Source organism: Paroedura picta, chromosome 2, assembly GCF_049243985.1.
Source record: "Paroedura picta isolate Pp20150507F chromosome 2, Ppicta_v3.0, whole genome shotgun sequence".
NCBI classification, from domain to species: domain Eukaryota; kingdom Metazoa; phylum Chordata; class Lepidosauria; order Squamata; family Gekkonidae; genus Paroedura; species Paroedura picta.
This window is the reverse complement of record NC_135370.1, coordinates 169,580,653-169,603,026: the sequence shown is the minus strand read 5'-3', so window position 1 is coordinate 169,603,026 and position 22,374 is coordinate 169,580,653. Positions and strand designations below refer to the sequence as shown.

The window sequence follows — 22,374 nt, the reverse complement described above, 5'->3', positions numbered from 1 at the left end:
CCTGTTCCACTGAGAAACCGCTATAACTGTCAGGAACTTCTTCCGGATGTTTAGACAGAATTTCTTTTGAATTAATTTCATCCCATTGGGGCAAGATAGAACAACTCTGCTCCATCCTCTACATGGCAGCTTTTTAAATACTTGAACATGGTTATCAGATCCCCTCTCAGTCATCTCCTCTCTAGGCTAAACAAACCAAGCTCCCCCAACCTTTCCTCATACGTCTTGGACTCCAAACCCCTCACCATCTTTGTTGCCCTCCTCTGGACACGCTCCAGTTTGTCTACATCCCTCTTCAGCTGGGGTGCCCAAAACTGAGCACAGTACTCCAAGTGAAGCCGGACCAGAGCAGAGTAAAGATTCTCAAAGTATGACAAGGGCCTCCGTACAAGGCACCAGAATACAGAGTTCGGTGAAGCAACTAAATTGAGTGGGAGCTGAGGCGACATGTCTAGGTCACTGCTGGCTGAGGCTAAAAAAAAAAGAGAGGGAAATTATTGCCAAGTGTGGCAGCCGTGTAGCTCCTGGGCATCTCTTGTGGTGAAACGGTTTATCACAGTGGTTCTCAAGGAACCTAATTTGGATGTTTTGTTTAAAAATGTGCAGACACCCAACAATCTGTTTTATCTTTAGTTTTAACTGGGGATGCTTCAACAATTATTGTAAGCCATTCTCAGCCAAGAGGAAAGGCGGGAGATAAATGTTTTAATTGAAAAATGGCTTAAATTTGACCTTCACTATCAAGGACTATCAAGGCTGCAGTTTGACTACACCTGGACTAAAAGGACAACTGGCCTGATCCAGCAGGACTCTTGTTATGGTCTCCACCAGGCTTTCCCCCAGTCCTTAAACCAGAAAAACCAAATTCCTAGTTAAGAAACATGCCCAGTATTTTAATATTAACCAGTCCAGCCACATAGACTTTGTTTGATCTTCATGCCTGGAGGTGAAAACTTCATTATTACAGTTCATATTATATATTCAGTAGGGAACCTTCTAAATCCATTGACTTCAATGAACTTACAAAGGTGCAACTCTGCTTAAGATCAAATCCTTATCCATGGTTGCTCTATATATTTGTGAAACAGCCTGGGAGTGGATTGTGTCCGTCTGTCCAAGTTGGAATAGGGCCAATCAGGGTGCAGCCAGCAATGCTAGCTGCACCCTGATTGGCCTTGCCCCTACAGCTCCTGCCCTCCCACTAGCCATTTTCTTCTTAGACATGCCAGAGACAGAGACAAGAGCCCTGCCAGATTGAACACAAGCTCTCATTCCCTCCTATTGCTCCTGCTGCAAGGGAGGCAGAGAAAGAGGCAGAGAGAGCTGCCCCAAGCTGCACACCAGCCCTTCTTCCCTCCTACAAACCAGCCCTAATTACCTCCTATGCCTCCTGCTGTAGAGACACACAGCAAGAGGGGGAGGGGGAGAGAGATCTGAACCTCCCGATGTCCCCTGGGTCCTAGCGCCCATTGTATTCCTGGCTGCAATGGGCTTTCTTGCTAGGATATATAGTAAATATAAATCAGATGTCCATTGTTTTTAAAGAGCAGGATTTACTCTTGACTTTCAAGTAAGACTGGGCTATTCAGTCTCACTGAGTTCAACAGAACTTCTTTCCTCACAGATACTCATAACAGTACAGCCAAAGTCTACTCTGAAATGTAGCTACCAAGACTTTCATAACTAGTGACTGGCTAAGCCTGTCTGTCTTCACACTGCAAGAAGCACTGACTGCTCCTTTTAACTGGCTGTCCAGTGCTTCACCCCAGTTAGAGGAACTTCCAGATTTATTGATTTGCAACATTTATAGTCCACCTATAAAGGCAGATAACACAGAGGGCAATACTACCAACAGAAAGGTAGATTCAACATGGGCATGTAATAGCTACAGTATGAAGGGAGGAAAATCCAGAATCCAGTTTCTGGGTAGAATTTGGGTTGTTACAACTTCTGTAACTAGGGAGATACTACAGAAGTCATGGCAAACACACACATCCAATGAAGAATACAAAAACTCATGCTCATTAATCTATGGTATTTTTCTTGATCGTAATAAAAAGCTTATGTGGTACTATAGTATCTGGCTTAAAACCTGCCTACCAGTGGAATCCTAAATTATCCCACTGATTTTGGTGTTCTTAAAAGGTATAACTCTTAGAATTGAAGTGGGAAAGCTGATTGGTTAAGAACACTTCTCAGAATCACCCCCCACCCCATACAAACACACACTATAGAGAGAAATAACATTCGGTGTTTGGTTCAGAATATTTGTAATTTTAGTCTACTTAGTATGCTGGTCTATGACCGTAATAAAACTAACATGTTGTAGTCCACTTAAATCTACAGTTTTTATTTCCTAGCAAAAAGATTTGGCATTTAGCAGCTTAGCAGCATGAAAATTCAACAGGTACAGACTTCCCTCAATTAGAACAAAGCCATTGCATCCTGTCACGCAGATATTTTAAAAAATTAAGCAGCCCCTCCCACAATCCATTATACACACATTACTCGAACATTTTTTTTAAATCTATTTTAAAACCTGAAAAATCTATTCCAACAGGAAGTGTGCAAGATGACCTTGTCAGGCCCTCTCTCATTTTAACCTTTCCTCCACATAGTTCAGCATTCATGGTTCCTCCCCTCACCCACACCCACCCTATAATCTTTACAATTATGTGTGTGTGTGTGATGGGGACCAAAACTGTGTTTTACACAACCTGCGTATGTAATTAGAATCAGGTGTAACCATGTTGGTCTAAAGCAGGAGAACAAAGTTTGAGTCCAGTGGCACTTTTAAGACCAACAAAGATTTTTTTCCCCCATGGTATGAGCTTCCATGTACATCCACACTTTCGTCTGCAGCGTCAAAACCAACATGCCTACCCACCTGAATCTATCTTCATGGAAGGCACCTGACAAAGAAACGTACACAGGTACTGAGGGATATTCCTTTCTTTCACTGTGGTGTGCATGCATATAAAAGCTCATACCTTGAAAAGAAAAAAGGTAGGACCTTTCTTGGCCTTAAAAGTGAAAGGGATTCAAACTTTGAATTGGTTTTTATATCCCACTTTTCACTACCCAAAGGCGTTTCAAAGTAGCTTACAAACACTTTCCCCTTCCTCTCCCCACATCCTGTGAGGGAGGTGGGGCCATTATACACACATTGCTGCTCTGGGATAACTGCTCTGAGAGAACAGCTCTAACAGGACTGTGACTAGCCCAAAGTCACCCAGCAGGCTGCATGTGGAAGAATCAAACCGAGCTCTCCAGATTAGAGGCCACCACTCTCCAGATTAGAAGCTACCACTAAGTTGGCTCTCAGCTTTGCTCTGTATGTGGAATTGACAGAAATGGAGGAGCCTTCCCAGGATTCCTCAGGCAAGCCCATCCCAAAAGGGGCCCCACAGAAAATGCCCACTGAGGGGCAGTTATCAGGCTTAGTTGCTGGATGGCCCTTTAAAAACTGCTCAAAGGTCAAAGTCTCGGGAAGCGCAGCAGGAGATGCAGTCCGGTGGATATGAAGGGCTTTGAATACAATAATAAGCACCTTGCATTTTATGAGAAGGGGCTGGAGTTCGGTGGAGTAGTGTAGTAGTAGCACACAGAAGGCCCCAGGTTCAATCCCTGGCATCTCCAGTTAAAAGGATTAGGTAGCAGGGGATGTGAAGGTCACTTCTTTGCCCAAGACCCAGGAGAGCTGCTGCCATTCTTAGGATACAATGCTTTATTTTTCTCCCTCTCAATACAGGCTTTGATGGACCAAGTGTCTGATTCATGTGTGAACCCAGTAACCCAATGATCGATTGCACATACTGTGGCAAATTGACTACTGACTTGCTGGTCTTTGACCATATAATAAATTAGGGGGGAGTGGAGTGGAAGAACTCTGCAGACAGCCTCTCATCCACCCCAGGACCTGGAAAAGCTGCAGGCAGCTGTTAGGGAATTCACCAGCAGGGGCAGCTCTGCTACATGGGCAGCAGAGATCTGCAGCCTCCGAACCTCGGAGGGAAGTGAAAGGAGGAGGGGTGGAGGACAGAAGGCAATTGGCTGGCTGCTGGACAGACAGGCAAGCCAGGTGGGGGAGGAGGCACTCAGGGGCAGGACAGCTGTCCTGAGTGGGTGTTAAGCACTGAGTGGCACTTAAGTCATGAGACCAGCTCCTCCTCCTAGGCCTTACCAGAAATAGATAGTGGAAGAGATACCTATCGCATCTATCATGGCTACATTATATGAACAAAAACGGCTTCAATTTTAGGGATACAAGTCGGGGGAATCCCCTGGTATTATAGCTCCTCTCCAGACTAAAGAGATCAGTTCCCCTGTAGAAAATGGCAACTTTGGAGGGTGGGCTTCATAGCACTATGGCCCACTGAGGGCCCTCCCTGCTCTAAATCCCACCCACTCCTGGCTCCACCCCCCAATTCTCCAGGTATTTCCCAACCCGGAGCCAGCAACCCCAGGGCTATTGGATGAGGGCAGTAATTAGCACAGAATGTCTCTAATGACTCAACCACCTCTGGAGCCACATTTGAAAATTTGGCACCTTAATTATGTTTACAGGGAAGTATCCCTTTTCTTGCTTAAACGGTGTGGTTGGAGGGTCCACAATAGCTTTTCTTGTGCTTCCAACCAGGTTTCCAGAAAATCCTCGGGTTACAAGGTCTTCTGTGGAAGTTCAGATGGTTGCTGACATCACAGAAAGGAGGAGTTGGTTTTTATACCCTGCTTTTCACTGCCTGAAGCAGTCTCAAAACGGCTTAGAATTGCCTTCCCTTCCTCTTCCCACAACAGACACCCCATGAGGCAGGTGATGTTGAGAGAGCTCTGAGAGAACAGCTTGGTCAGAACAGCTGTATCACGGCTGTGATAAGCTCAAGGTCACCCAGCTGGCTGCATGTGGAAGAATGGGGAATCAGACCCGGTTTGCCAGATTAGAAGCCGCCACTCTTAACCACGAAATGTTACTGGAGCCGACTTCCCCTTTTGGTCTACTAGCCTAGTCCCTTTCTTCACAATAGAAATGGTAAATAATCGATTGATTGATTAGCTCCCACATCCACCACTAAAAAATATTTCAGATCCAAGGTTGAATCAGAGCTTCAACTGGCTTTAGGCAACTAAAGAACAGAAAAGAACAATAGACCAGCTGACTGGGCTGGCTTACTTGAGCCACCTATATGTACGAACTCAACACGTAAGAAGCTAGAGATACCAGGCAGATTTGCTGGGAGCGGGAGCAACTTAATCCTGGGGAATAAAACCCAAGTCAAATAGCTTAAAACAGGGGTAGTCAAACTGCGGCCCTCCAGATATCCATGAACTACAATTCCCAGAAGCCCCTGCCAGCATTTGCTGGCAGGGGCTTCTGGGAATTGTAGTCCATGCACATTTGGAGGGCCGCAGTTTGACTACCCCTGCCTTAAAATGGATATTCTTGTGTCCTCCTCTAGAAACTGGGTCCTCACCATTACAACGGATTTAGGCTCTCTACAGCTTATTATAAGGTGACCAGATTGTCCCACTTTTGGAGGGACATCCGGGGGCACCTGGCAAATTGTACTTACATTGAAATTAAGAACATATATATTACGCTACTATTTTTGCGTGCTATGAAACTTGGTGTCCCGCTTTACCAATGTTAAAATCTGGTCACCTTAACTTATTATGTATTTATTCAAACTTCTCCTGAAGAAAACGGCTGGGACACCCTCTCTTCCCCCCCCCCTCAAGCTGCGCCCACTAACTCTCCAGGACTTTCCTCACCGGGAGTTGGCAACTGTAAAATACGCTCCATACTTACACTTTGGCGGGGGGCGGCCGCTCTTTTGCATCTCCGCCGCCAGATAGGGCCGCCCGGGGGTCGCCCCCCAGGAACTCCACCCCGGAGACGGCCTTGCCAATGGTGAACCAGTCGTTGATCTGGTCCACGGTGAGTTTCCGCAGCATGGTGGGACCGAGGCGCGGACAAACGACGGCCAAAACCCCGGCCGAGGGGCGCGCCCGCGTGCCAAGCTCCCGCGCAATTTGGCGCGCGCGCGTCGGTGCGCTTTCGTTTCTCTCTTTTTTTCCTCTGATTTACGCGGCTCCACCTGCCAGCGCCCGGGAGAACTTGGCAATTCCTCGAGGTCCTTCCCGGCTTTGATTTTAAAGCCTGCGGGGTGCATCTGCCCCCCCCCCTCCAGTGACTTTTTGCATAAACCTCCCGCCCTTTTTATTTGCTTCTCTGCAAATAGCTTTAGGTTGCTTAAAGGGGGGGCGGTGATAAATTTCAGGGTCTCGCGCTGCTTTAATTGAACACGTGCCTATCTAGAGATGGATGGAGCCCAGGTAACGGTGCAATGAGTTGCAATGAAGGGGCCGGGCTTATTTTTGGGCCGCCCTCCCCTGCAATTAGGCTGATTAATTTAGCATGAGACAGAAGGGAAGGGGGAACGGAGAACGTGAACTGCATTTTGTATCCGTTTCAATGCTGGTGTTTTTTTTTTTTCCCAAGCTGTTGTAAAGTGTCTTGTGCGCGCTTGCAAGTGAAGGGACGGGATGGAAATCAAATAATTTTGTTATGGTTGTGTAGCCTGCTACATGGATATAGTAAAAGCACAATTGGGCGATGATCGGATGAGTCGGGTTAAAATTGAGAAAGGACGCTTTGTGATTGTTCAGTAGCAGTGGCCTAGGGAAGAGCCAGCCATGCATCCCCCTTTGTTCGGCAAACTTCTTTCCGAATAACTTGCGTTGGGTTTTACTTCTGTGGGTCACTGTGGGTGGGCAGGTTGGTGTGAGTTCTTGCATTGGGCAGGGGTGACCCTGGAGGTCCCTTCCAACTCTGTGACTCAAGCTCTCATTTACTCCAGGCAATGCTTTCATGAGCCAGAGCTCACTTCATCAGGTGCATCTGGAACAAGCAGCGTTGCCAGCTCCCGGCTGGGAACAACCTGGAGACTTTGGGGTGGAGCCTGCAGAGGGTGGCCTTTGGGGAGGGATTTCAATGGGGCCATAACGCCATCCAGCCCACCTTCCAAGCGGCCATTTCCTCCAGGGGGATGGGTGTCTGTTGCCTGTAGAGCAGCTGCAGTGAAGGAGGATTCCCAGGCCCCACACCCCTATATAAGATGGATAAGCCGCCTTCGTCTCCCGCCTGATTCCACCTGCCCGGAGCAAAAGAGCAGGCTGCGTCGAAGCGCGAGGTCCTCCCCGGCAGAGGGCGCTGCCACCGCGAAAGACGGGCGCTCTGGGCAGCGCTCTCGTTGCTCTCCCGGCAAGCCTTGCGGCGGAGCGGTCGGTGGCGGTAGAGGCGGTGGCGGGTGACCTTCCCCGGCGTTTCCGGTTCGTATCGGCGCCGGTTTCAAGGTGAGGAGGGCGCTTGGGGTCCGCGGGCAGGCCTGGGGATGCGCTTCTTGAAGCGGTCGTACTTAGGCCTCGTCGCCAGCTCCGCCTTGGAGGCCTGCGGGAGGGAAGGGCCCGGGTTCGGGAGGGGCACGTGTTGCTAGGAGACCGCGGGGGTGGGGGTTGAGCTTTGTTCTTGGAGGGGGGCATTATGGTTGCAATATGTTCTTTTTAAGCAGGGGTAGTCAAACTGCGGCCCTCCAGATGTCCATGAACTACAATTCCCATGAGCCCCTGCCAGCTGGTAGGGGCTCATTGGAATTGTAGTCCATGGACATCTGGAGGGCCGCAGTTTGACTACCCCTGTTTTTTAGGAATTGCTGGGTCTTTTTATTCTCCTGGTATTTTGCTTTTCCTGGATTTCACTCATGCAAAAATAAAAGAATTGCAACGTGATCATGCACAGGTTTGCCCTAAATCTTGCATAAATCTAGCCATTGTATCGTATTTACTGACACGTACATTGTGTATGTCCTGCGTAGGGTTGCCTGGTTCTCCCAGCCATGAAATAGATCTTCTAATGTTCTCTAATATACTTTGTAGGACTGTCGTGATAAAAAAGAGAAGACAATGAGTGCTGTTATATCCAAATAGTCCAAGGCGATAGATTAAAAACATTGCAAGTTGTAGAACTAATGTGGAGATGGCCACTAGCTCAGATGGCTTGTTATCATTCTCCCCCACACCAACCAAAAAGCTATAGCGTATCTCTGAAATATTGGCCGCCTTACTCACAAATTTGATCCTTTTATTCAAGGTATGTCATAGATGTTGATAATGCTGTTTTTGTTCAGGGTCCTTTTCTTACCACTGACATTCACTCAACAGATTTCCAGGGATGGGTAATAGTTTGTTTAAAAAAAAAGAGTTAGTGAGTGGCTGAAAACTAGGAGAATTATCCAAAATGGCAAAGCTATAGCCAGCTTAGTGAACAGCAGATTAGAAGAAGAATTTAAAGAACCGTGCAATTACTACACGGACTATATACATAGATAGTTACCAAATGTATTAGTTGAAATTGGGCTATCTATAACCAATGGAGGTGTATTCTATTATATTACCTTTTTGTTTTATGTTATAAAATTAATAAATTATCAATAACTAATAATAAGCCCTGAGCCTTCAGGGAGGGCGATATATAAATCTAAATAAATAAATAAATAACAAATAAAAGAGTTACTGTGAATTCATGTAGTCAAGTCAAACTTTATTGCACAAGGCCATAGGCCATCACAAGTGAATTCATGTAAAATTACAGCTGGTTTCATCTGTGCCCTTCTTGTGAGTCTTCCAGCCTGGCTGCTGCTGTTTGTTTATTTTTCGATCTATATACCGCTGCTTGACAGTTAACAGAATAAAATGTTAAAAACCGGTAAAACCCCATAAAACCCCTACATAACAAGCAACAACAACTTCTGATTGATCAGTCCCCTCTTATCTTGTTCAGCCAGAGGCTGAACAACATTTTTAGACTACATGAATCTTTGGCCCAACATAACAGATTGCCGTAACAAGATTGTGAAACTATTTGACTTCATTCTATCCTAAAGGGTCCTTGTGTCTAATAGTTTAAAAATCAAAGATGAGAGCTGCATTCTTAAATTTAAAATTCAGAGTCAGCAGAAATGACACATTGCAGTTCTGTCATGCCAACAGTGGTCAGAATTTCCACATGTATTTAAAGTATTATTATTATTATTTATTAGATTTATTTCCCGCCACTCCCCGTAGGCTCGTGGCGGGTCACAATAGTCTTATCCCCATTAAAATACCCATTAAAAGACTTTAAAAACAATCCGAACATGGCGGAAGCTCTCATTATTCCTACCCCCTGCTATCAGAGCGGCAGGGAGGGTGGGGAGGAGATCTAATTTACTAGGTCGGGGGGGGGGGGAATGCTAGCACTCATTCGCTGACCCCGGCTTCAACCAAAAACCTGGCGGAAGAGCTCCGTCTTGCAGGCCCTGCGGAAAGCTGGTAAATCCTGCAGGGCCCGCAGCTCACCCAGGAGCTCATTCCACCAGGTAGGGGCCAGGACCGAAAAGGCCCTGGCCCTGGTCAAGGCCAGGCACGCTTCTCTAGGGCCAGGAACGATCAGGAGATTCTCCCCCACTGAGCGTAAAGCCCTGCGGGGGATATAGGGCGATAGGCGGTCCCTCAGGTATGTGGGTCCCAACCCGCGTATAGCCTTAAAGGTCAAAACCAGAACCTTGAACCTGATCCGGGCAGCAATTGGCAACCAATGCAGCTGCCTCAGCACAGGCTGGATATGGGCTCTCCAAGGTGTACCAGTGAGGACCCGAGCAGCTACGTTTTGCACTAGTTGGAGTTTCCGGATCAGAGACAAGGGTAGGCTGGCGTAGAGCGAGTTACAGAAATCTATTCTGGAGGTGACTGTTGCATGGATCACTGTAGCCAAGTGGTCAGGGGACAGGTAGGGCGCTAGTAGTCGGGCCTGGCGCAGGTGGAAAAACGCCTGACCTGCTACTCTCTTGACCGAAGCCTCCATAGTCAGGGAGGTATCGATGGTCACCCCCAGATTCCTGGCCTGGGGCACGATGGTAAGTTGCGCTCGCGCTGCCTGTGTAGACTTATGGAAGTATACAAATGAAATGGAATCCTGATTAGGGTGATTTTTTTTTTTAAGCTCATTTGTAATGGGCCTTAAGTATAGGAAGAGTTGGGACTTTGATTTCCTTTTCAATCAAGCACTAAAGTTATTAATAGCTGTGTTGTAATTTAACAGATGTGGAGAGCCGCATTAAAAAAATTCTGGGAACCCCAGAAGATTTACTACACAAAACTTTTCCAGGAACTGTATGTTGGACTTGCTATAACTGGCTATATCTTTTACAAAATTTCATATGGAGGTAAGTTTTGTGTGTCATTTTTCAGGTGGGTCCTACAAGATTCATTAAAAGAACCATGTTACTTAAACTGCTGGATCATGGCTGTCAGAAATTTCTGATTCTGTGTAAATAACTTCAATTCAGAAGCATTTTTTGTTCATTCAAGCCCTGAAGCCCTGCAGGGTCAGCCTTAGAATATTGCTTTGAATTAATGGAGACTTGTTTCAGCTATTGGAATGAAATCAGGTTTTAGGAAATTAACTAATCTCTGGGAAAGCCTATGCACATGTTACATTTGGGGGGTGTCTGAAATGCTGACTTCTGCAAGGAAAAAAAAGGAATTGCACCTTACAGAATAACTTTGCACTACAGATTCCAGGTTATGTAAATTAGCGATCCCCAACCTGTGGGCCACGGACCACATGTGGTTCGTTGACTAATTGGAGGTGGGCCGCGAAGGGCGCCTTCTTCCCCCCCCCCCCCCCGGCCCTTTACTTCATCCCCCCCCCCAGCCCTTTACAACACACTTTGGGTGTCATTGTCTCCCATCACTCCCAGATGGGACTATCTCGTTGCAGAGAAACAAGCTCAGGGTTCCCATTGATTTGTCATTGTCATGAGTTAAAATTTCCATGAAAATAAAATGTTCCTTATGTTCATTGTTGTGGCATGTCTGTATCTTATTTTGAAGGGATGTTTAAACATTACCATAGCGATCAGAGAGCATTAGGGCAGTGGTTGAGAGTAGAGGAGTAAACTACCCCCCCCACACACACACACACCGGGCCTCAGTAAAATTGTCAAGCGTTGAGTGGCCCCCGGTGATAAAAAGGTTGGAGACCACTCATGTAAATGACATTGTATTATTCTGTATTTACAAAATTTATACTCCACAATTTTGCCCTCATCAAGGCCGCTAAAGTGGCTAACAGATTAAAGCCAGACATAATAAAAACACATTTTTAAAGTCGAAGCTAAAATAAATGGGCAAAAACATGAGTAACAATTGAAACATCATGCAGGAGGGACATGCCAGGTAGAGCAACAAAAACTGACAGAAGATGTCAACAAAAGGGGTCTGATGAATCTCCCTGTGGAGAATGTTCCAGAGTTTTGGTGCCAATGAGTTTTTAGATCCAGCTTGGTGGTTTTTAGATCCCCACTCCACATGGAGCCAGCTGGGTGACCTTGGGCCAGTCACGGTCCTGTTAGAGTTGTTCTCAGAGCAGTTCTGTCAGCGTTCTCTGAGCCCCATCTACCTCTCTGGGTGTCTTTTGTGGGGGAGAGGAAAGCAGCCTTTTTTCTAGAGCAGCCTTTTTCAACCTTTTCACTATGGAGGAGCCCCTGAAATTATTTTACAGGCTTCAAGGAGCCCTGGGAGTGGTGTCAGGTGAGCACACCTCCCTGCAATACCCCAGTTCCGACCAGAAGTGACATCACTGCCTGCATTAAGAGGCAGGCTCCACTTCCTCCCAGGAGAAAGACCGTAGACCCCTATCTGGAGCTCCCATGGACCCCTGGTTGGAAATTCTTGTTCTAGAGGATTGATAGGTATGATACTAAGCAGATCTTATGGAGAAGGAAGTTCCACAGTTTTGGGCCAATCACAGAGAAGATCCTGTTCCTTGCCAAACTTCAGAAGATGGGGATACACAAGGCAGGTTCTCTGCAAATGATTTTAGTTGTTGGGCAAGTCCTGTTGTTACAGCCACTTGAAGGTTGCTGTGCTGATCCAACGCAGAGAGAAAACAAAAGGTACTTGAATCGCTTTGATAAGACCCACCAAAATGATGCAAAGTATCAGATTCTTGATGCTGCTTCCCCCCCCCACCTTTGTAGCCCACCTTGCCCTCTGCTCCCAGCAATTACTAGACCATAGGAACAGTGTGGAGGGAAAGTGGGAGTCCGCCAGTAATGTGTAGCCTACCACGGCTATGCCCCTGCTGTATCATGTACTTAACCATAGCGTTTCCAGTAATTCTTAGAGCTGCCTTTTGTCTTTTCCTGGTTTTGCATGGAAGTGACATAGCAACATGGGCAATGTCACTCCCTCCCTCCATGTTGTTGTCCCCAGGCCTGGCCACCCTATCCCACATTCTGTGGTTAAGACCCAGGGTGGTGCTGGACTGAGGTGATGACAGGCTGCACTAGGCGAAAGAAGAAGGAAAAGTGAAAGCCTCCAGTTAAAAATGCAAAGCCAGCATTTGATCAAATGTGTCTCAGACACCAAACAAGCTCCATAGGATCTTATTATAAAAACACAAAGCCTTCCTGGATCAGACAGTGGTCTATCCAGTATCCTGACTCACACTGGCCAACCAGTTCCTCTGACGGCCAACAACAGGGCATAGAGCCCGAGGCCTTCACCTGAATGTCTGAAGTTTCCCTTCAGTCACCGGGTCTAGTAGTCACTGATAGACTTCCCCTCCATAACATTCTCCAATCCCCTTTTAAAGCTGCTTATTTCTCTGGCCTCCACTACATCCTCTGGCAGCAAATTCCACATTTTAATCACACTCGATAAAGAAGTGAAAGGTCAGAAGCAGGGTTAAAATGTGTAGAGCCAGCTTGGTGTAGTGGTTAGCAGTGCAGACTTCTAATCTGGCGAGCCGCGTTTGAATCCGCGTTCCTCCACATGCAGCCAACTTTGGGCTCGCCACAGCACTGATCAAGCTGTTCTGACTGAGCAGGAATATCAGGGCTCTCTCAGCCTCACCCACCTCACAGGGTGTCTGTTGTGAGGAGAGGAAAGGGAAGGTGAATGTAAGCTGCTTTGAGCCTCCTTTGGGTAGAGAAAAGCGGCAATCAAGAACCAATTCTACTTCTGTATTCTCAAGAAAATGTTAATGGATATTAATTTTTCAGGGACTGAAATACCTCTTTTCTCCACCCCCACTCCCTAGGTTGTTTAACTTTAGACATAGTCTGATAAAAAGCTCTAGAAAAATCAAAAACCTGCACAGTGGCTTTTTGTTTCTTTTTGTGCCAATTCCAATGAAAGGTACTACATGGCTGTTATAAGGCAGTGGTCCCCAGCCTTTTTATCACCGGGGACCACTCAACGCCTTTTACTGAGGCCCGGTGGGGGGGTAGTTTGCTCCTCTACTCTCAACCACTGCCCTAACGCTCTCTGATCGCTATGGTAATGTTTAAACATCCCTTCAAAATAAGATACAGACACGCCACAACAATGAACATAAGGAACATTTTATTTTCATGGAAATTTTAACTCATGACAATGACAAATCAATGGGAACCCTGAGCTTGTTTCTCTGCACCGAGATAGTCCCATCTGGGAGTGATGGGAGACAATGACACCCGAAGTGTGTTGTGAAGGGCCGGGGGGGGGGGGTGAAGTAAAGGGCCGGAGGGGGGAGAGAAGGCGTCCTTCGGGGCCCACCTCCAAGGACCACGTGTGGTCCGCGGCCCACAGGTTGGGGATCGCTATTATAAGGGGTAAATTGCTATGAGGTGTTTCAACCTGGATCTTACATTATACCGCTCTGAGCCTTTGGGGAGGACGGTATATAAATATGAATAAATAAATAAGCACAACAGTATTTAAGGAAGAAAAAATCCTGATACTGCCTCCTCCCCCCCTCGTGTAGCCTATCATGCCCTCTACTCTAAGGTGACCAGGTTGTCCCACTTTTGGTGGGACACCTGGGGGTACCTGGCAAATTGTACTGATGTTGAAATTAAAAAAATATATATTACAATACTGTTTTTGCATTCTAAGTGTTCTATTAAACTTTTTGTTGCTCCATATCGACCAAATTTTTAATTAAGAATCCCCCCCCCCCCCCCCACGATCAATGGTGTGCCACTTTACCAGTGTTGAAATCTGGTCACCTTACTCTACTCCCATAAGAGCCTCTTGTGGCGCAGAGTGGTAAGGCAGCAGTCATGTAGTCTGATAGCTCTGCCCATGAGGCTGGGAATTCAATCTCAGCAGCCGGCTCAAGGTTGACTAAGCCTTCTATCTATCCAAGGTCGGTAAAATGAGTACCCAGCTTGCTGGGGGGGGGGGGAGGTAAAACAGTAATGACTGGGGAAGGCAGTGGCAAACCACCCCGTATTGAGTCTGCCATGAAAACGCTGGAGGGCGTCACCCCAAGGGTCACGCATGACTCGGTGCTTGCACAGGGGATAGCTTTACTCTACTCCCAGCAGCTGTTAGAGTAGTAGTTACTGGGAATGGAGCGGAGGGCAAAGGGAGAGCCTGCATTGGGATGTGACTGTGTAATTTGGCAAAAATCCCTTCCTCTGCAGGCATAATTTCCATTTAGAAGTGGGAAAGGAAAAGCTAGGATCATTCTAAGCTATGCTAATCTCATTTCAACCGCTTTAGTCAGCGGTTTCAGTGTGCCTAAATTGATAGGGAAAAAGTTAACGAGTGCCGTTTTTAATGCAATCTGTTTTGCTTCTTTTTAGGTAAAAAGAAAGTGGAGGACAGTAAGTATGAACATTGCTTGTGACATGAAGTGTTCTTTACTCAAGATGAATTTTTTTTAAGGGAACTGGGGGGGGGGGAGTTCCATGACAAGGCTGCTAAGGAGTGTGTATGGTTCTCTGAAGATGCAGCTACCCCTTCAAAAGGCTTTCTTAAAGACCAAGGGAAAACTGCTGTTTTACAGAGCCTAGATCGGTTATATTTTAAATTTTCTAGATCATGGCTTGTTTCGTTATCTGGCTACCGTCTCCTTTGTATAGGAAAGTAAAGTTTTGGAGTGCCACCGTTTGTGCATAATGTTTCTCCAGGGCTTGAGCCACAAATCCATTTCATTTCACCGCTAACCTCTGAGTCCTGATAAGAGACCCAGGGCATACCTGGAATCCAGGTGCTGCAGAGACCAGAGCCTAGGCAATTCCTCCCCATGCTGCTGTGGCTTGTTGCATCAGTCACTTGCGAGAAGCCTTAATCCCATGGAATTAGGTTCCATCTCTTCAAGCTAAGAGCCACAGGGTCCTTCTCAGAAAGCTACCTGATTTTTGCTTAGGCTTAGCTAGAGAGGTTAAGAGCCTCTTGTTGTGCAGAGTGGTAAGGCAGCAGACATGAAAGCTCTGCCCATGAGGCTGGGAGTTTGATCCCAGCAGCCGGCTCAAGGTCGACTCATCCTTCCATCCTTCCGAGGTCGGTAAAATGAGTACCCAGCTTTGCTGGGGGGTAAAACGGTCATGACTGGGGAAGGCACTGGCAAACCACCCCGTATTGAGTCTGCCATGAAAACGCTGGAGGGCGTCACCCCCAAGGGTCAGACATGACCTGGTGCTTGCACAGGGGATACCTTTACCTTTTAGCTAGAGAGGGATCATTTCTGGGAATTTTGAAGCCACAGAGGCAAACATTTAAATGAAAATGGGGGGGGGGCTTGAAATACATGCAAACCGGCTGTCCTATCAAATCTAATTTTGCCACCTCAGCAACACAAAATGCATCATAACTTGCTTAGCCAGTGAAATTGCAATATTTTACATGTATAAAGTTTTAAATTTATAGATGCATTAGATTTCTACAAGCAAAATTGAAAGTACTCCCAATACTCCTGAGAAAACTGCTAAATTTATCATATCAGTTCCAGCTAGATTCCGCCTTCTTCCTTCTGTGGCTACTGGTTAGAGAGAACATGAGATTTTCTCTGAGGCCTTAATGAAATTTCTGCCATCCCTCCTTTTTCTTTTCTCTCCAGCAAGGTAGGGCAATAAGGTGCTTGTTCCCTAATCTGTGAGTTTTTCAGATAGATTCGAGTCCAGTAGCCACAAGATTTCCAGGGTCTAGGCACATGCTGGCAGAGGCTCATGGGAACTGTAGTCCATGGACATCTGGAGAGGCTCAGTTTACCTACCCCTCGTATAGGCTTTTGAGCAGGAGTAGTCAAACTGCAGCCCTCCAGATGTCCATGGACTACAATTCCCAGAAGCCCCTGCCAGCATTTGCTGGCAGGGGCTCCTGGGAATTGTAGTCCATGGACATCTGGAGGGCCGCAGTTTGACTACCCCTGCTTTTGAGAGTCAGCTTCCTTCTACAAGTAGGAAAAGCTGTATGTGTGTTTATGGATTAAGGGAGAGGCAAAGCAGTCAACTGCACGGGAAGCATCGGGGCAAGAAAACAGAAGGCTGAGGATCAATTAAATCCCTGTAGGCTTCCCTAATGAAGATTAGGGATCCTCCTTTGTGCAAAAGGGCATGGATTTAAGAGTTGCATATGTCCGCAGTCTTCCCACTTCCCTCTTTTGAAAGAATTTCACTCCTAAAAGAGTGAATATTTTATAAGATTCAGGCTGTATCAGTGCCACAGAGCAGGAGTGACTGAGCTTCTTCCTTCCAGAAATACAGTTAATAACATGAGTTGGAGCCAGCCTTAAGTTTTCCGCTAAGCGATTACATCAGCGGAACAGGAATAGCATTTGGGATGAAAGGGAAGGTCTTCCACAGGAAGGGAGAATTGGCAGAACCTGTACCTCCCCTTCTATCAGTGGAAAAAACAAAGATTGACTCCTTTTTTGATATGCATAACAAGAGGGAAACTCTGCTAGAGAAACTGAATGATTAGAGTGTACTTACAAAATTCAGAAATGTTGTCGGGCTTTATAGGTATTCCCAGAGCTGTGGACAACCACCAAACTGACTTCATTGTATTTCATGGATCAACCAGTACTATTTCGCAGTTCTAATAAGCTGCTAAATCTAGCTATACAGCGTTCCAGAGGCAAACATCTTGCTGTATTGATTAACTGCCTGCGTGTGCATCTGTTGTTTCAGAACCCACTCCTGCCCATCATTAAACAGCTCATTCCTCGCTCCGAATTTGGTGAAACCGTCATCTTGTCTGTAGGCAAAGCAAGCTGCCACCCTGGGAAGTTAATTGTACTGTAAGCCTTGTACGGCATCAGCTCAGTGGTAATCTGCCATCTGTCATGGACTGAATAAACACGTTGTTCGGAAATCGTGCTGAGTGTATTACTGGTACAACTCGCATTGTCCCTTCTAGGTGTGTTTGACATTTTTTTTTTAATGCATAATTTCTTTTGACTATTTCCATTTGTGTGCCAATTCCTGAAGTGGCCCAGCGTTAACAGCACATAGTTTTGATCTCTTGGTAGGGCGTTTATTTATTGCAGTGGTTCTCAACCTTCATAATGCCGCAACCCTTTAATACAGTTCCTCATGTGGTGGTGCCCCCCAACCATAAAATTAGGCAAGGGGGATACATACTAACTCAGAGACCTCCAACATTTGGGAGGCTGCAGGCACTTCAGAATTCTGCCTCTACTGGGGGGGCACAATCACAAAATGGCTGCTGCAGAAGGTGGAGCCAACCACAAAACATAAAGGAGCAAGGTTATATATAACTATAATAGGATCTCCTTGGCATTTCATGCAGGAACTCTGTTTAACACAGTGGTTCTCAACCTTCATAATGCCACGACGCTTTAATGCAGTTCCTCATGTGGTGGTGACCCCCCAACCATAAAATTAGGCAAGTGTTCTTTCACAGAAATTAAACCAAAACTGACCAATGGCATGAAAATCCACTGTTCATGATTGGATAGAAATTGTTTTTTCCCCCGAGGGTTTCTCAGTTCAGCTCTGCCTCTTGTCCCACCATGCCGATCTTGCTCTTTTCTGCTGCTGCCGACAGATGAATACTCTATCTCAATCTACCCCGCAAGGCTGTTGTGTGGATGCCCCCCCGCCAAGCTGCTTGCCCTGCCATGATCCTTGTGAAAGGGTCATTCGACCCACAAAGGGGTTCTGACCCCCAGGTTGAGAACCACTGTTATTGGGGGGGGGTGTTCCTGTGCAACAAGGGTTGATGTGATATGAGGAGAGACTGATACCGCAGCAGAGGGCCTGATGCATTGGCCAACATTTTGAACTTGAGCTAGTATACTATTTAAACCTTTTCGTTTTTCCTCCGTCCGGTAGAGTTGAATGGCAGCCTGCTCTAAGTAGGATTTGCTCATTGTTGCTCATTGTGTCCCTTTTGGCCCCTAAATTTCCAAAGGCAGTCAGCAGAATTTGATCCAAACCTTTATGGGAATCTGCCAGTGAAGAATGTTTTAGTGGGACTATTTCACTAATGACTCTACTTTCAGCTTCCCACATTTGACATCTTTTGATAAATTGTACCTGGCTGATCACTCTTCCCCCCTCATTTTTTTTTAAAGATACCTTGCCAGTTTGGTGTAGTGGTTAGGAGTGCGGACTTCTAATCTGGCATGCCAGGTTCGATTCTGTGCTCCCCCACATGCAACCAGCTGGGTGACCTTGGGCTAGTCACGGCATTGATAAAACTGTTCTGAGGGGGCAGTGATATCAGCGCTCTCTCAGCCTCACCCACCTCACCGGGTGTCTGTTGTGGGGAGAGGAATGGGAAGGCGATTGTAAGCCGCTTTGAGACTCCTTCGGGTAGAGAAAGGAGCATATAAGAACCAACTCTTCTCCTTCTTCAGTAATATCAGGGCTCTCTCAGCCTCACCCACCTCACAGGGTGTCTGTTGTGGGGAGAGGGATGGGAAGGCGACTGTAAGCCGCTTTGAGCCTCCTTTGGGTAGAGAAAAGCGGCAATCATTCTCAAGAAAATGTTAATGGATATTAATTTTTCAGGGACTGAAATACCTCTTTTCTCCCCACTCCCTAGGTTGTTTACCTTTAGACATAGTCTGATAAAAAGCTCAAGAAAAAGCCGCTTTGAGCCTCCTTCGGGTAGGGAAAAGCGGCATATAAGAACCAACTCCTTCTTGCCATTTTTTTTTTACCATGATAAAGGAAAATACCAGTTTTCTAAATTGGCACCTGTCGGGTGGGAGAGAATATATAACGTGGAAGCTAAGCAGGGTCAGTACTTGGATGGGAGACCACCCAGAAAGACTGCAGAGAACGGCAGAGACAAACCACCTCTGCTTGGCACTTGCCTCGAAAGCCCCTTGGCTGGGGTTGCTGTAAGTTGCCTGCGATGGCAACATTGACAGAACTGTCCGGTGTTCCCTGTTGTTTGAAAGGCAGAATGTTTACTATAGGTACACAGTTGACTGAAAAACAGTCCATGTTCACCTAACAAAGTATATCGGTGAAGATCCTTGGAACTAATTTGGGATTGGAGGGGTGCAGTTTCATAAATTATCCCCTCAAAGAGTGCAACTGATAAGGAGAGAGGTCTTTCAAGGATCGTGCACTGGTGATCTATGGATGTTGGGCTAGGGACGGGTAGTCAAACTGCGGCCCTCCAGATGTCCATGGACTACAATTCCCATGAGCCCCTGCCAGCGAATGCCATGGAATTGTAGTTCATGGACATCTGGAGGGCCGCAGTTTGACTTCCCCTGGGCTGGGATCTGGGAATCCCCTCTCTGCCATGGGAACTTGCTGGTCACTCACTCTCATCCTGACTTTCCTAACAGGGTTATTCTGAAGATGAAATGGAGGGCAGAATGTCGTAAGCCGGTTTGGGACCTTCTTGGGGGAGGGGGTGAGTGTTCATGAGAGGAAAAAGAAATTGTGCCTTTTCTTTCTGGATAACTCCCTTGGACCGAGGGTTCTTTGTCAGTGCAGTACTAAAGCAATATTCAAGTAACAATATTACGGATGCAAATGTGACAATGATGTAAATTAGCCTTTGAACAATTGGTTTCAATGGGGAGGTGATTGGGGGTGTTCTTTCTCTGTATTTTATCCAAATCTTAAGAAAACTATTTCTGCAAATTTGCTATTGTCCATCTTTTTGGTCCTCCTTGCATGGCCACAATAATTTATGTAGCCATGTCATCGAGCTTCTTTTAAGGTTGAGAAACCCCTGAGACATTCTTCGGGCTTTAAGAATGCAGAATAGGGAAGCAGAGCTGGGTACACACCCACTCAGGGCCCCTCCCATTCCCACCCTCTCCAGGCCCATCATTGGCCACTTTGGAAAGGGTGGGTGGGTCGGCATGATCATATATGGTCCTATCATTTGATACGTGCTTAACAAATTTAAAATATATATCTTAAATTAACTCCCTCGCGTTCGGGGAAACCCTTCCAGGGAGGGCCATCAAGAAACCCCATGCTTTAATGAAACTGGTTTGAGAAAACTTGATGTAAATAGTCTGAATGCTGCATGACCCGAGTTCAAGTCCTATTTCAGGCTAATCAAGAGTTTGCCCTCGCCCTTAGAAATACTGTATTCTTCCCCACCCAACAACAAAATTGTATCATTACACATCTACCCTCCGTTTCAAATGATTTTTTTCCCATATGGCTGGGAGGAAGGAAATGGATTTCAGCTCAAGAGTTGTGTCCAAAAATCCCCAAGGCTCTTAGAACTTAGATGAGCAGATTTTGGGGGCCCTCCCTAATTTTTAAACTCGAAACTGTGCCTCGTAGGTTATGTGGTATGTCGTCCTTGATTGTTCAATTCCTGTTTTCTGGGATTCCGCCTGGCGAGGTTTGTTGGTGTCAGAAGGAGCTGTCATCACTCTTTGAGCGAATAACACCTGATCCCCATAGTAAAAACGAAGAATGTGAGGAAGTCTGCCTGTATCACCTCTATTGTTTCAGCCCTGGAAGTTTGCAAATCTGTTTTTCAGAAGGAAGCTTGGGAGATGGGAGATTTCCCTCTAAGCCTTGATTTGTTGATTACCAAGTTGGCAGATGGAGGAAATTAAATATTAGCAGTTAATCCTCTGGAAACCTCTTCATTCTAAAGCTTTTGAGCTACTAGCAAACTTTGTTTTTAAAGCATTCCTGGAACAGGCAGTGAGATTCTTATAGTGGAGGCCGCCTCTGTAAACCAGAAATTCAGGAATTCTAATTGGAGCTCATTCAGCCATTTCAGGTTCGAGGGAAGTCACTGGCCTGGAATCCTCTCTCCCCACTTCCTCCCTCTCTAGCTTACACCTGAATGTCCCATGATTAGATTCCCAAGTTTACCTAGCCTTGGACAGTGTGTACTTACCTGCAGATTTTAATGTACCACTGGCCAGCATCCTGTAGCTACTGCTTTGAGGTAGGCACGAAGCTGTTTAGCCATTACTTCTTGATTTAAGTCAAGGAAGAATTGTAATGGGGTGTCGGGAACCCGCTTGCTAACTGAAAAAACAGGGTGCCCCTTTGAAGAAAACGTCACGCCAGGCCTGGTGAACGATACAACAGGAACAAGCTTTATTTCAGCAACGTGGAGTCCGCTGGTATGGAGTAAGAGCTTCCACCGAACTCCAGGTGGAAGCTCCCTTTTATACAAAACCCACCTCCTTAGGCTGTATTGCCCCACCCAGTACTTGCGGAGGGAACATGCTGATACAATCATGACTCATGCACATATGCGAGGTTTTCCGGGGTTCCTGATGGCCCATTTTCCTGGAACAAAGGGCCATCTCCGGGCCCTTGTCAAAAGGTGGAGGGGGACATTGAGGTTCTTTAGCGGCCATTGCCACCTCGACGATCGGGTGGGGCGCCCAGCTGCCGGCTTGCCTATGATCACCATGCCCTACCTCCGTGATCGCGGGCGCCTCTGATGGCGGGGTTCGGTCCCGTTCCCAAGCCACCAAGGACCGAACCACGACATTCTGCCCCCCCAAAGGTCCATTCTCCAACCCCCCGGGACGGCCAGGATACCGCTTGTGGAAACGTTCAGTGAGTCGGGGCGCAAGGACGTCCGCTGCCCAGACCCATTCCCGGTCCCCCAAAGCGAAGTCCTTCCATTCCACGAGGTACTGCAACTTCCCCCTGTGGAGTCTAGAGTCCAGGATATCCGCCACCTCGTGGTGCTCCCCCCCCGGCAGGACCTCGGGCGCTGGCGGGGAAAACACGGGGTGCCAAACGTCACCGTCCGGAGTTTTTTTTAGAAGGCTCACGTGAAAGACGGGATGGATGTGCCGGAGGTTCTTGGGGAGCTTGAGCTTGACCGAAACTTCGTTGATCGGGGCCAAGACCTCGAAAGGCCCCAAAAACCGAGGGCCTAGCTTCTTGCTGGGCAAATTCAACCGTAGGTTCCGGGTGGAAAGGTAAACTCGATCCCCCGGTCGGATCTCCTCAGCTGGTCGTCTCTTCCGGTCGGCGTCCTCTTTCTGCGCTGCCTTGACTTTGTGGAGCTGCTCCTGCAGCGACTTCCAGCAGCTCCCGGCACGCTTCCCCCACTCGCGAAGGTCGGCCGATT

General features: G+C 46.9%; 2 protein-coding genes across 2 annotated transcripts in view; one reads left to right on the top strand and one right to left on the bottom strand.

Moving 5' to 3' along the window:
* The window catches only part of TDRD9 (tudor domain containing 9), a 102,004-nt gene extending 95,731 nt beyond the window's left edge, over positions 1 to 6,273 (bottom strand). The window contains exon 1 of the mRNA XM_077323792.1: positions 5,807 to 6,273. Coding sequence (XP_077179907.1) covers positions 5,807 to 5,952 — 146 coding nt within the window. The 5' untranslated portion in view covers positions 5,953 to 6,273. The remainder of the gene's footprint in view (positions 1 to 5,806) is intronic.
* Positions 6,274 to 7,195: 922 nt separating this feature from the next.
* Positions 7,196 to 17,184, top strand: ATP5MJ (ATP synthase membrane subunit j). Its single transcript, XM_077323802.1, has 4 exons — positions 7,196 to 7,353; positions 10,136 to 10,259; positions 14,673 to 14,693; positions 17,001 to 17,184. Exons 2-4 carry the CDS (start codon positions 10,136 to 10,138, stop codon positions 17,021 to 17,023), a joined length of 168 nt encoding a protein of 55 aa, XP_077179917.1. The 5' UTR covers positions 7,196 to 7,353; the 3' UTR covers positions 17,024 to 17,184.
* The last annotated feature ends 5,190 nt before the right edge of the window (positions 17,185 to 22,374 follow it).

Coding starts and splice junctions, on each gene's coding strand:
- ATP5MJ (XM_077323802.1), top strand. CDS start 10,136: ATGTGGAGAGCCGCATTAAAAAAATTCTGGGAACCCCAGAAGATTTAC. Junction 10,260..14,672: donor TTACAAAATTTCATATGGAG/GTAAGTTTTGTG, acceptor GCTTCTTTTTAG/GTAAAAAGAAAGTGGAGGAC. Junction 14,694..17,000: donor TAAAAAGAAAGTGGAGGACA/GTAAGTATGAAC, acceptor CTGTTGTTTCAG/AACCCACTCCTGCCCATCAT.